Here is a 13,433-nt window from a genome sequence, read left to right as displayed (position 1 = left end):
TTGATAAAACCTCTCACATTCCTTAACATCATGGAATCAATCATGTTCACTTTTATTCAAATTTTACCTCACTGTTAGTTCCTCTTTGACTCATTAAACGATTCAACACATGAACTTTGATCGAATAGTTGATTTACAGCTAATTTTGGGTCTCCCATCGGGATTTCTTAAAGTTTTCTCGATCCTGCCCAAAAAATGTTGTCAATAAGTTCCTGTATTGAACGCTATCTCAAAAACTACTTTACATATTGTCACTAAATTTTTCACACGCATCACAAATTTCATCAATTTCCATCCATGCATCAAAAGTTATTAACAAAAGGAATTGTTGCATTTTTTTCGAATACACTCCTTATGACAATAAACTTCCGTTTGCTAACCGACTCAGATGGTGCACGGGGTAAGTTGCCGGACTGCAAGCCGAGATGAAATGTTGCATTCAGTTCGATTCTCATTATTTATTTTTTTTTATGAAAATCCCTTTTTCCCTTGAATATAGTGTTTATGCATCACTTTACTTGGGAGCTCGATTCTTTTATGCCAGTAGTACTTTTTCAATCATATCTTCTTTGGTACAGTAAACTTTTCAGCACATTTTCGGCACAGAGATTTGCTGAAAAGGCATTGGATTTTTGCAACCTCTTCTATGGGTGTACTATAAAATTATGTACTTAACCTTTACCAAGAGCCTAAGGATTTTCAGTTTGATATTTATGCTAAAGACTTGTATGTTAAGATTGAATTTAAAAAAAACGCGTTTTTTCCTGGATTGTGCCGAAAGCGATCTAGAAAAAAATTGCATAGAAATTTAATACTAACGAAATAATTAAATGAAATATTCGAAATGCTCCAACTTTTAAGGGTTAAGAGAAAAACAATCCACAAAAAGTTGTTAGTTAAAGTGTTTATTCTATCTTCGATTCAAACAGTCGGATGGAACTATCATTTTACGTAGAATTTGTTTACATTTTACCTAACTTTAATCAGAGATACACAGCTATTAGGAGATAATCTTGTCAACATTTACTACACGCTTAACATATCATTATTGTTCGTTCGCAGCAATTCGTCAGGTTACTTATCCTCATCCCAATTATTCTTCGTTTCAGGAATGCCACCAGTTCCTACTACAAAGTATTAATGGCCAATGCAGCCACAAGTGCCCTTCGCCTGCACCAGCGCATGCCACCGTTCCAGCTGTCCCGAGCCTACCTTCAGCAGCTGCTGCTGGAAGATTCATGCCACTACCTGCTCTACTCGTTGATTTTCCTGTACGTCAGTTTTCCGGTACTACTCATCATATTCCCAGTGGCCCTTTTTGCCGTCCTGCACTCGGCCAGCTATTCGCTAACGCTTCTAGACGTGAGTATCAGGGATTGTTGTGGGCTTTTTTTTGGGCTCAATGCAGTTTGAATATTCAAAAAAAACCTCTCAATAATTTGAAAAACGAGCCTGGTTTATTCCATTTAAACTTTTTACTTTTTAATACAGACGATTCTGTATACTCCGATTTCATATGGCTCAAAGCTCAATTACAATAATTTTTATTATCACAAGCTATAAAGCAAGTTAATTTTTATATCGATGCATTAACAGATTTGCAACAAGTCAGTTAGTTTTACAGCAACTCGTTTTACATTCTAATACTCATAATCGGTTCAGACTGATCATGAGTTCGCATATGTGAAACAATCGACTACTTAAGCATTCATTTTCTCAGGAAAACACATTTCGTGTCCAGTCGTGTTTACGGCAGATGCACATCAATGCTCAGCCCAGCCTTGGCATTGACGAATCAGATACCTACTCACATCGGGTTTTGTGTGGCTTTCATTTTTTTTATAAAACATCTAGTTCGATAGTTTATTTCGAATTTATCTTTATCTCACTTTCTTGAAAAGATGTAAATAATTCTAGAAAGTTTCATTGTACTCGAAATTTGAAGAATTGAAGAATTGTCTATAAAACATTTATTCCGCAAACCTAACTACTTTCCGTGAGAACGCTTAGAATTACAGTTAGACAATGATATGCTAAGAATGATTGAGATTACATTACCAGCTGGTTTACTCGCTCGTTTCATGATCATTTGCAAGACTTGATTATCGACTATTTTTTATCGACAGTGATGGCTCTTTGATGAAAATTAACAAGAAATATTTCCTAACCTCGAATAGAATTCTCTGTAAATCTTAGATGTGTAAATTTTAATTTTATTGAAAATGAAAAAACAATAGGGGATTTTTTTTTATTATCTGACGGGTTTGCGCCGGGGGTCTTTAGATATTCCCCAAAATTGAAAATTTGGTTCATTTTTGCGACTTAAAAACACATGTATTTTTTCAGATTTCTAACATTTTTATTTTTCGAGTTAGCTTCGGTTAGATTTTTTTGTAATTAAAAAATAACCATTTTTCAAAGCTACATAACTCTGTTGTTTCTTAACGGAAATTATAAAATAGCACATCAAAATGCATTGACATTTTATCAGCTTTCCAAATAAAATAGTTGAAAAAAATTGAATAATGACCTTCAACATGAAAAGTTGTAAATAAACTTTAAATGGCGTCTAAAAGTACCGTCTGCACCACCGAATATTTTGCAAAAAATACCATTGTATAGCTCAGTTCATGATGCAACTTTCATCTGAAGACACCAAAGTGGGCCATTAACACCTTGAAGAGTTATGAAAGAAATATTGACAATAAATCTCTTTTTTTGCATCGAAAACAAACAATGGTCGAACAACTGCACTTACATATGGAGATAGCAAACACTTCTAACAACATGGAAACAAAAGAACTCATCAAAGCAGGTAAAAAACACTATTTTTTCGTCCTTTTCAGACTGCTCCTAATCGCATAACAGTCCCATATGAATTTTCGTCATTTTAGGTCAACATAGGGCTTCAAAATAAAACACTAAAAAAAGAGGTTTTGTTCTAGAAATTTCGAAAAAAAAATCAATTCGCTATATTTCTATATGAAATATACCTGAATAACAGTCCCATATGTTAAATACCACGGATTTGGTTACTTGTCAATGCTTCTTTCGGCGAAATAGTCTTTGGTTTATTGCTTTGAATCATTTAAACATTTTTTTAACTCACTTGATGTCGAATGATGCACACTAGTTTTCGAAGGCTGGTCTGCCTTTCTTAGGAATGACTTCCTGAGCGAAAAACTATCGGATGCAATCAAAAATCGTAAAAAGATTCAACTTACAATGTGCAAATCACGATATTTTTCCAAAAGTATGTTTCTTTTTCTGACAATTGCATTTAGAAGTTCAAAAATGATCAAATTCAAGTCTTAGATAGTAGCTTGGCGAGAAAAATATATTCTGTATGGGACTGTTATGCTAGTAGATTTGAAAAAGGTTTCAAATATTGTCGATTAACAGTCCCATAATGAATAAAAATGGTGCTCTCGACCTTACCAATAACCCAATTTCGAAAATTTCAGGTCTAACGATTAATTATGACAACCTAGAGACGATTTTCTTTTATGCTGAAAGTGGTGGTAACAATTTAAAAATATATTCCAAAACAGAAAAAGCTGATTGTCTCGCTTGCTTGTTTTTATATATGGGACTGTTATGAAAGTAGAGGCGGTAGATTGTTGCAGCTTAACTGACTTCATGTTATATCCAAAAATCTAATAACGTATTCGTTTAGTTATACCCAGTTTTGCACCAGGTCACAACGAGTTATGCACATTTTACTGTCATTTTTAGAAGTTTATGCGCTAAGTTTTGCATCCGAAATTCCCCAGATTTGATTAAAATGGACGGTGGAACACTGAAGATTCGTGTGTGAGCGATCGAGGTAGCAAAACACTGACAACGAATTATGTTTGTTCTAGCATGGTAAACCTTAAAACTGGACGAATGTAGAAAACGAATACGGTGTAAGTATCATATTTTCATAATTTTACAGCCTGAGCTGGCCATACTCAGCTCTTCGATTATTTCTACAACATTTGTGCCACTTTCTCATACTTTATTGATCAATAGGAAAGAATTTTGGTGTCCAGTGCTTAGCTCCCGATATAAAAACTATGTAAAGCACGTCTATATTTCATTTTTTAATCACTTTTTTGTGATTCCAAACACAGGGACTGAACCTTCTATTATTGGCATTGATTATGTTTCACAATGATCTTTGATCGAAAAGTTAATAAGTTATATAGTATATGACCAGGTTGTAAAAGCAACATTCCCATTATTAGTTATATCACATTAAAAATACGATACTAAGAATTTTGGTTAAAATTTAAAGTCATTTTTTCTGCAAACACTCTACAAAGCACGAAAAAGTAGTGTTTTCACCTGCTTTGGTAAGTTCTTTTGTTTCCATGTTGTTAGAAGTGCTTGCTATCTCCATATGTGAGTGCAGTTGTTCGATCATTGTTTGTTTTCGATGCAAAAAAAAAGAGATTTATTGTCAATATTTCTTTCATAACTCTTCAAGGTATTAATGGCCCACTTTGGTGTCTTCAGATGAAAGTTGCATCATGAACTGAGCTATACAATGGTATTTTTTGCAAAATATTCGGTGGTGCAGACGGTACTTTTAGACGCCATTTAAAGTTTATTTACAACTTTTCATGTTGAAGGTCATTATTCAATTTTTTTCAACTATTTTATTTGGAAAGCTGATAAAATGTCAATGCATTTTGATGTGCTATTTTATAATTTCCGTTAAGAAACAACAGAGTTATGTAGCTTTGAAAAATGGTTATTTTTTAATTACAAAAAAATCTAACCGAAGCTAACTCAAAAAATAAAAATGTTAGAAATCTGAAAAAATACATGTTTTTTTAAGTCGCAAAAATAAACCAAATTTTCAATTTTGAGGAAAATCTGAAGACCCCCGGCGCAAATTGTCAGATAATAAAAAAAAATCCCCAATACAAATTTAAATGAACAAATTCTTGAAGAGACACCTGAAAAAGCCGACTTCTTTCCGCCGGAATAAGAAACCTCTATCTGGTGTCTCTTTTGTCCCTGTATTTCATTTCACTGCAAGAAATCGCGGTGACTCATTGAAACTTACTATTTTAGATTTATTCATTTTTCAATTGCCGCTCCGCAAAACGTTGAATTAAAGTCTGAACCTTGAAGCTTGAATATTATTAGCCTTCACTTTAAATATTTGAAATTTAAACATGCATGAATGTAAGGATGTTCAACTGTTCATTTTTTATATACTTTTCAATGTTTTTTTTCCTGGATTATGAATTAAAAACCCTTTTTTCTGTAGTATTTTTTGGGGGGTCGGTGACCCATCATACAAAAATATTTATTAAATTTTTTTTATTTGAAATCTTTAAAAAACCTATAGGGCGTTCGGATCAAAAAGTGGCCAAACTAAATTGCGTGTAATCGATTATTTGTTTATTAAAAAAATCAAAGTATCTTTCTTTTTGAAGTTCAATCTGTATAAAAGACGTTAAGATTCCGGTCGAACTAGTCCAAATTGGCGAGACTTTCGTTTGACGCCTGCTATCCGATTTTGTACAGTCACCTACACCTATTATCCCCTTTCTTCGGTGCAGAACGCCAGTTTTCTTTGAACTGCTTCTCGCTGCTTACAGTTTTTTGGGTCTTGTCACGGTTTTGCTTAGCTGTCATCCAATATTTTTAGATTGGTAGAAGTTCTGGCGTGTTGGCAGTGTTCTCATCCTTGGGCACAACCTGAATGTTATTAGCGGCAAACCACTCCGTAGCCTTTTTCCATAATGACAGGATGCCAAATCTGGCCAAAACAGCACAGACAAGTAATGTTTCTTCAGGAAAGGTAGCAAACGCTTTTGAAGACACTCTCTACGTAAATTTCCTGGTTGACGGTCCCGGCTGCAACGAAAATGTCACTTACAAGCCTTAGGTACAGATAGCTTTCCAAAGGAGATATTTCTTGGCAAACTTTGATAGTTAATATGCTTGAAAATGTCTGCCACATTTCCCCTTTCGGTTGCTGTATAAAACTCTTGGCCCGGAAGCTGTCTGAAGTCTGCCTTGGCGTGGGTTCCGTCGTCCAATACCACGCAATCAAACTTTGTCAACAATGTCGTATACAGCTTCTGAAATCTTGTTTTTGCCGTAAGGTTTTGCTTTTCATTGCGATTAGCAACCCCTTCTTCTTATAAGTCGATATCGTCCGGATTGTTTTTAAGCTTCATGTAGGGTTGTAGACGAAATTCCCAACTTATTGGCGACTTTTCGAACGGAGAGCTTGGAGTTTAGCTCGAAAGTGCTAGCCACTCTTCGGTTCGTCACTGCGGTTCCCGGATTTCGATTTCGCCCAGATCCCGGCTTCCTAGTTCCCCGAACACTTTTATAACTTTGGTGGCGGTTGATTTGTCCACATTCCACAATTTTGCTATTTTTGTGTGCGTCTAGTTTGGATTTTCACGACGCATGTACAAACTTCTGATTCGTAGCTCCTCTTGCTTTGACACCATTTTGAAAGACCTAGTGTCGAAATCCAGCTAGAAGCATCATTGCACACACACACACACACACACACACACACACACACACACACACACACACACACACACACACACACACACACACACACACACACACACACACACACACACACACACACACACACACACACACACACACACACACACACACACACACACACACACACACACACACACACACACACACACACACACACACACACACACACACACACACACACACACACACACACACACACACACACACACACACACACACACACACACATACACACACACACACACACACACACACACACACACACACACACACACACACACACATCCACCTCCAAATGGAGAATGTTAAGATTTTTTAAATGAATGATAAGCTAATCTCTCTGCCGAAAATGCGCTGACAGCGCTGATAAGGTTTTTGTGCCAAAAATGATATGATTGGAAAAGCATTACTGGCATAAAACTCGAGCTCACAGACAAAATGATGCATGACCAGACCACTACATTCAAACGAAACATGAAAAACATTTCATGGGATTATTGGGCTTGTGATATAGCTCAGTTGGCAAGTCTGTTGCCTCCTCCTAAGCCGATGTCCGCGAGTTCGAGCCCAAGAGTAAAAATCGAACACAGTTGTACGATAGTTTTTCAATAACGATCCGCCAACTGCAGCGTTGATAAAGTCGCGAATGCCATAAAGATGGTAAAACGACTATAAACGAAACAAAAAAAAAATCATGGGATTTTCATCCTATTTGATACCCAATTCATTCAAAAAAATGTATAGTGAGAATCGAACTCTCGGCTTGCTAGTCCGATAACTTATCCAGTGCACCATCTGAGCCGTTTAGCAAACGAAAGTATATTGTCATAGTCGTTCCGCCACCGCCGATTACCAAAACAACGCACTGCATTGTCCGTCTGCCGTTTGGCCGGTGTTTTATTCATCCTCCCTTGTCTTTGATGGGAAAGCGATGAGAAGGAGAGAGAAATGGGGTGGAAATGGAAAACTAGAAACTGTTTTCTATTGCCGGCCGGTTTTACATACACATGCACAGCTCATCTTAGCTGGTGTTTTTTTTGCCGTCATTTGGAAACAAAGATTTTTTCTTTCTAATCTCTACATCATTCGACAATATCCTTGCTGGCTGATTGTTTCCATCCTGCTTTGTCTTGTGATATTGGATACATTTTCTTTGGTTTCTTTCAGACATATGCAATGCGGTTGCGCTGGGAAGACCATGCCAGTTATAAGAAAGCTTGTTAATGCCAGTCTGGCATAGAATCTTATACCGATGAATCCACCTCTAAGGAAGTTCATTATTGGAGTAGTCTGAATAGTCTGATTTGGATGTAGAGTGTTTTGTGTTTTCAGAGGTGCTATTCGCCAAATTTTAACTCTCAATGTTATTAAATTGAACTGAATTGAATCTCATCAAATGGTAATTTTTGAAAATTATTTTAAGCTAGTAACGAGAAATTCAATATTTAAACAAAGAAAATTCTTCAAACAAATTTTTCCTATGTTGGTTTTACGAGATGTCGACTGTATGTTTGTTATATGTATTTATTTCCGGCAAATCAGTCCAATTAGAAGGAAGTGTTCCTAAATTCGCATGTTGGGTAATATGCGCATACAGCCGATTGACGATATGGCTGGAGATTCATCATATCTTATCAGTGCAGTTTGAGGGTAACACGTTTTTAACACATGGCATGAAAAAATTAAATATAAAGTCATAAAAATTTAAAAATTCATGCAAGATTTTTGTCAGTTTTGTTAAAATATATTGAACTTCAATTATCGTGCGTACAGATTCTGTGAACAAAAATGTTAATGGATTTTTTTTCTTAATCATCTGGAAATCGGAAATTCAACAAATTGAAACTTTTGGCAAATTTGTAAATGATAAGATATTGGAATAAGAGACAGGTTCTGAATGCCCATATCAAGGCAGGTTAAATGCCTATATCAAGAAAAATAGATTTGTCTTATATATTTTTTACTTTTTATCATTTAAACATTAAATCTACGCTCAAATCACGATCTTACAGCGAAAAAAGAAGAACTTAATAATCCGATAAAAATACGATATGAACAAAATATTACCATGAAATATTGTCATATCGCATACCTAACTATGTTTCATGCAAAAGAACTAGTGATGTAAAAAATTTCACCAAAATTTCACCCTTGACGTATGCTTAACATCCGTTTCTACTATTTTCAATTAAATAATATCAAAATATTGCAAGTGTTAATGAAATATAACTAAAATATGCGCATTTAGCCCGCCAGTTTCGGAAATCGGCTATTTTGACTTCTTTTATTATAATATTATTTTCACGAAAACTGTAAGAGATTTTAACAGAAAAATTGCTCTAACGTATATAAAACAGATGTCCGCTAATGTGTATATAGTTTTCAGACTCCTATCTATTGGAATTTTGGAGAAAATGAGTGCTTTCCTTAATATGCGCATATAGCCCGCCTCTCCCCTATCACTACACAGCAAAAAATTTCTAAAAGTACACGGAATCTAAAACACGAGTGATCTATTTTTTCTTGAGTGTAATTACAAAAGATGTAATTTTAAACTTCTTTCGATGTAATATTAGTCTATTTTCCAAAATTGAATAGAAGTAAACTGTTTTGATTTAATTTTACACTGCATCATGCAAAAATCAACCGGTCAATGAAATTTATATCTCAAACAGCGTAAAATTATATCTGTTTGATTTAAAATTGAATGCAAATATTTAAATTGTGCCTTTTTATATTTCAAGTTAGTTTGCGCGTCGGGCACAAAGTAAACAAGTCGGAAAATTATTCGGAAACGAGTTATTCAAAGGCGTAGCTACAGGAGCACTTTGAAAACTTTAAAGTAGTAAGTATATAAGACGTGAAATGAAGAATATGGTTGAAACTGATTAGTTTTCTCTCCATTATAGCAAGGGCAGCGGCTGATATCCGGCCAGTGATTATCCGGAGAAACTTTTGTCAGAACAATTCAAGTGTGCAGGATGCTGACCGAAAAATTATGATTTCCGGAACCATTCGAGGATGCTGATCATGCTGATTCGAAAAAAATCCCCGTGCTGGGAGTCATCGGATGCAACAACAATTTTAGCCTGACGCTTTCCGAATGGTGTTTTTTATGTTCAGTTTTGGAAATAAATGTGAATTAAAAATGAGACAAAAGCAAACCCTTAATATGTAGAAAAAATATCAATATTTACGATAATAAATTTTAAAATTTACATCCCTGTGTATTTTTACACGACGGCTTTTGTGATCCAATCTAGTACATTGATTTCGATCTAAATTTACACGCCTCAAAAATTACATCCTCAAAAAAAAAATACACCGTGATAGAATTTTACATCAAAATCGATGTTCCGTTTTCGTGCATCGTTTTCGATCTAAATTTACACGAATTTTTCTTGCTAGCTAACGAAATTTATTTCTAAACCGACGTTTCGATGTCGTATGACATCATCTTCAGGGATTCAAAAATTATTTACGTGTAATTATAAATGTTATGGGTGATGTTCTCTTATTTCTGACTCTAGTTACAAAAATTGTAGTTGTTATTACTTTTAGAAAAAGCGTCCACCTCGAGCAATATCCATGTCTCGTGCCCATGGAGATCCTGTATAGAACAATCTAACGAAAAAAAGTTTTCAAAGCCCCTGGCCAATTACCCAGAAAGAATAAAGTCCGTAAGTCAGGTTCTTCTAGGCCTTCCTATTCAAGTAAAGGGTAAAATTTTCATCTGCATTTTTAGTGTCATAAGCAAAGGAAGCTTTCCAGACTGCATAGAAGTTTCAAATAAAAACCAAAATGTACATAAACAGTTTCATAAACCACTGAAGTTTGTTTTAATAAAATTGATGAATTCTAAACTAACTAGATGCGTTCTTTTCCAGACTCTCGGTCAAAACTCATGGTGGGGTGCTCGTTTGCTGATCTCTCTGGTCGAGTTCCAGACCCGAAACATTCTGCGGTTAGCTGCATTCGCTGAGATATTTATCATGCCCTTGGCAGTAGTTCTTCTGTTCATGTAAGTTACCATAGTCTCTATAGTCAACACCAGAATGAATTTATGTTTATTCTTCCACAGGGGCAAGGCCGCCATTATGACTCCCCTGGTCTACTACCAGTTCTTGGTTCTGCGTTACTCATCGCGCCGCAATCCCTACACCCGTAACGTTTTCTACGAGCTGCGCCTGGCAACGGAAAACTTCGCCAACGGAGCCCGCACTCCGGAGCCAATTCGCAAAATTCTGCAGAGCAGCATTAGCATTGTGAGTCGGCTAGCGCCCCCAATGCAACAGCAGCAGCAGTAATAGTAACACGCAGTCATAATCTAAGAAAAAACAAAGGCATAATCATCCACCAACAAACCATACGCACCAGCTCAGAATGGAAGGAATCATTCTTAGGTTTTTTTTTCTTGGTTTTCCATATTATGTCAAACACAGCATAAACCGATCATTATTTCCAAGACACCCTCACACGTATTTTAAAATATGGAAAAGGTTAGTTTTAAAAAGACATTCAGCAACCAGGTAGTAAGGTGAAGCAATTAAACTAAGCTCCCGCCCTCGTGCAGATATAGTTAAGTTGCACTCACCGGTGCGATGCAGCTACAGAGTTAACTCGTTGGTATAATCAGTCTAATTAAAGGACATGGGAGATTAGTTTAAGATAAACTAATAAAGTTTTTTTGTTACGTAACTTTTTCAATTATCAGTTTTGATTCAAAAAACAATCCTATTCTGTCGGATGTATACAAAGAACGAGATTGCAAAAAAAAACTCTACAACAATCGTTTGAACAATCCTTTACAAACGTTGTCGGTTAATCATCAAAGCTGATTGTTAATGTGTGTTAGAATTTGTGTTGTTCGGTTGTTTTCCCGAATCGATTGTACTCTGAAAGTGTATCTGCATGCAACTATTGCATAGAATTTTCTTTTACGATGTAATACAACGACGATAATATTTGGAGTCGGAAAACCCCCGATGGCAAAGAGGTACTATTTTTCTTGGTTTAAAAAAATACACATTTCCTAATAACAATGAAACACTTTGTATTCAATTACTTAGAAAAGAAAGAACGGCCTTGGGAGTGTTGATACTGATGTCACGCAGAAGCGTACTTATAATCTATACTGAAGTTGATGAATAAATGATAAATCTATTGAAGTTGACCCACTTGCCATAGACAGATTGATTAATTATGTATAGCTAAGCAGTATGAAAAGCAGTGTAAGGTGCATACTTTTTATTGATTGAATTCTCAATATTCGTAAAATATCAGTCCATTACAACCAGCTGGAATCGATTGAAACTGGTAATGCTAAATTTTCCGGATAATATTTTTGCGACCAACATAAGTAAGTATATGCAATTATTCAAGACCCACTCATTCCAGTACACTCAACATACTTCTTATAAGGCTTCTCCTACAACTTCACTCGACTTTGCTTGTGATATTTCAGAAAAAAAATGCATTCAGAACGACAATCAATAATCGTTTAATGATATGTTGGATAATTAATTGAATGTACAAGAATACACATTTATTTCTGCAATTTTTACACAATCGTTCCGGGAGATATTCAGGTTATTTTATATTTTTAGTGATTGGTAATATAATACAGTTTAGTGATTGACATCTTATTCAGCAAGTACATTTTTTAGGCTTATTTCTGGATTCAACTAAAGTTTTATTATGTGATTTGTTACCGGGGCAACTAATAATGGTTCTTGCTGAGATTTCGACAATACATTGATAAATATCCATTTTTTCTTTTGTCATTGAGTTTTCCAGAGAAGAATAGTCCCATCTCGTCCTTCAATTTAGAGATAACATTTTCTTATTCAATGGATCATTTCATGCTTAACCGTCCAATGGATTATTCGCATGGCATGGCCACAGATTCTGAACAAACATCCTAACTAAACGTTCTCCGGATGATAAATGATATTAAGAACTACAAATCAAGTGCTGAAGCACCATGCTAATCGTACTTCTAATCGGATCAACGTATGTAGTTCATTTATTTATTTGATGGCCAGCTGGGAAGTAATCCAATCCAAATTTTCGTAAAAGCGAGGATCGCTCATTTTGAGTGCTGATCTTTTGTAGAAATAATAATACAATGGCGAAACTGTAAATAGAAAGTAGATTTCAAATTCTTACAGAAAAATGTGTGTTATCGATTAACTTACACAGCCTTTGAACGATGAACAGTGCGGTCAAAGCTTTGGGCCATTGGAATAGATACGGTGACTTGTGGTGATCCACAACTTGCCAAGTGTGGAGGCTGATGCTCAGCAAAAGGTATATCATTGCCACCAGAAGAGGAACCCGGAATTTCTCATATAACAAGTGCGCCATGCCGGCCTGTTTCATAGAACATTTTTATAAGTTTGAAGGTAAAAAGTCAATCACGTTGAATAGCTATTTTACCTGGTAGACGTAGGTCGAATAAAGACTGAAGATTATACCAGTCAACGACAGAATTAAGCATACATCTTGAGCCCTGAAATTAAAGAAAACGCATCTATCAGTACATCATGCACCATGAGAAAAATCGATAATCCACCCACAGAAACAAGAAAATGATGGCAATTTTATCGCCGCGAGCCAAGTAGGAAAAACTGTTTATTCCCAAATCCACACAGAGGAACAGCAGTTGGAACACCAGCAATGAGGCGAACCTCTTCAACGATAGTTTAAACATGTTTAAAAAAAATTTAATTCTGAGTTAAAAACTTCTGATCTGTATGCACTCTAACAACAACACGTCAGGCTAACTGGCTGATATCCCTGATATCCTGATTTGTTGTTGTTGGTGACTTTTATGCATGAAAAAACGGCACCAAAGCACACCGCGCGCATGCAAGCAGAAGTGAACACAGGGATGAATG

General features: G+C 35.7%; 2 protein-coding genes across 6 annotated transcripts in view; one reads left to right on the top strand and one right to left on the bottom strand.

The window, feature by feature from the left end:
* The window catches only part of LOC129747391 (Krueppel homolog 2), a 40,229-nt gene extending 28,648 nt beyond the window's left edge, over positions 1–11,581 (top strand). For all 5 annotated transcript variants that reach the window (XM_055741586.1, XM_055741583.1, XM_055741585.1 and 2 more), the window contains exons 3-5: positions 1,110–1,362; positions 10,422–10,555; positions 10,616–11,581. In XM_055741586.1, coding sequence (XP_055597561.1) covers positions 1,110–1,362; positions 10,422–10,555; positions 10,616–10,841 — 613 coding nt within the window. In that variant the 3' untranslated portion in view covers positions 10,842–11,581. The remainder of the gene's footprint in view (positions 1–1,109; positions 1,363–10,421; positions 10,556–10,615) is intronic.
* Positions 11,582–12,010: 429 nt separating this feature from the next.
* Positions 12,011–13,365, bottom strand: LOC129747116 (transmembrane protein 138). The gene is made up of 4 exons (XM_055741150.1): positions 13,113–13,365; positions 12,973–13,045; positions 12,732–12,906; positions 12,011–12,670 (listed from the first exon to the last, which is right to left on the bottom strand). Exons 1-4 carry the CDS (start codon positions 13,244–13,246, stop codon positions 12,564–12,566), a joined length of 489 nt encoding a protein of 162 aa, XP_055597125.1. The 5' UTR covers positions 13,247–13,365; the 3' UTR covers positions 12,011–12,563.
* Positions 13,366–13,433: the final 68 nt, after the last annotated feature.

The sequence above is a fragment of the Uranotaenia lowii genome, chromosome 2 (genome assembly GCF_029784155.1).
Source record: "Uranotaenia lowii strain MFRU-FL chromosome 2, ASM2978415v1, whole genome shotgun sequence".
Classification (NCBI taxonomy): Eukaryota; Metazoa; Arthropoda; class Insecta; order Diptera; family Culicidae; genus Uranotaenia; species Uranotaenia lowii.
Note: the sequence above shows the minus strand (reverse complement) of the source record. Positions and strands in the feature narration are given on the sequence as shown.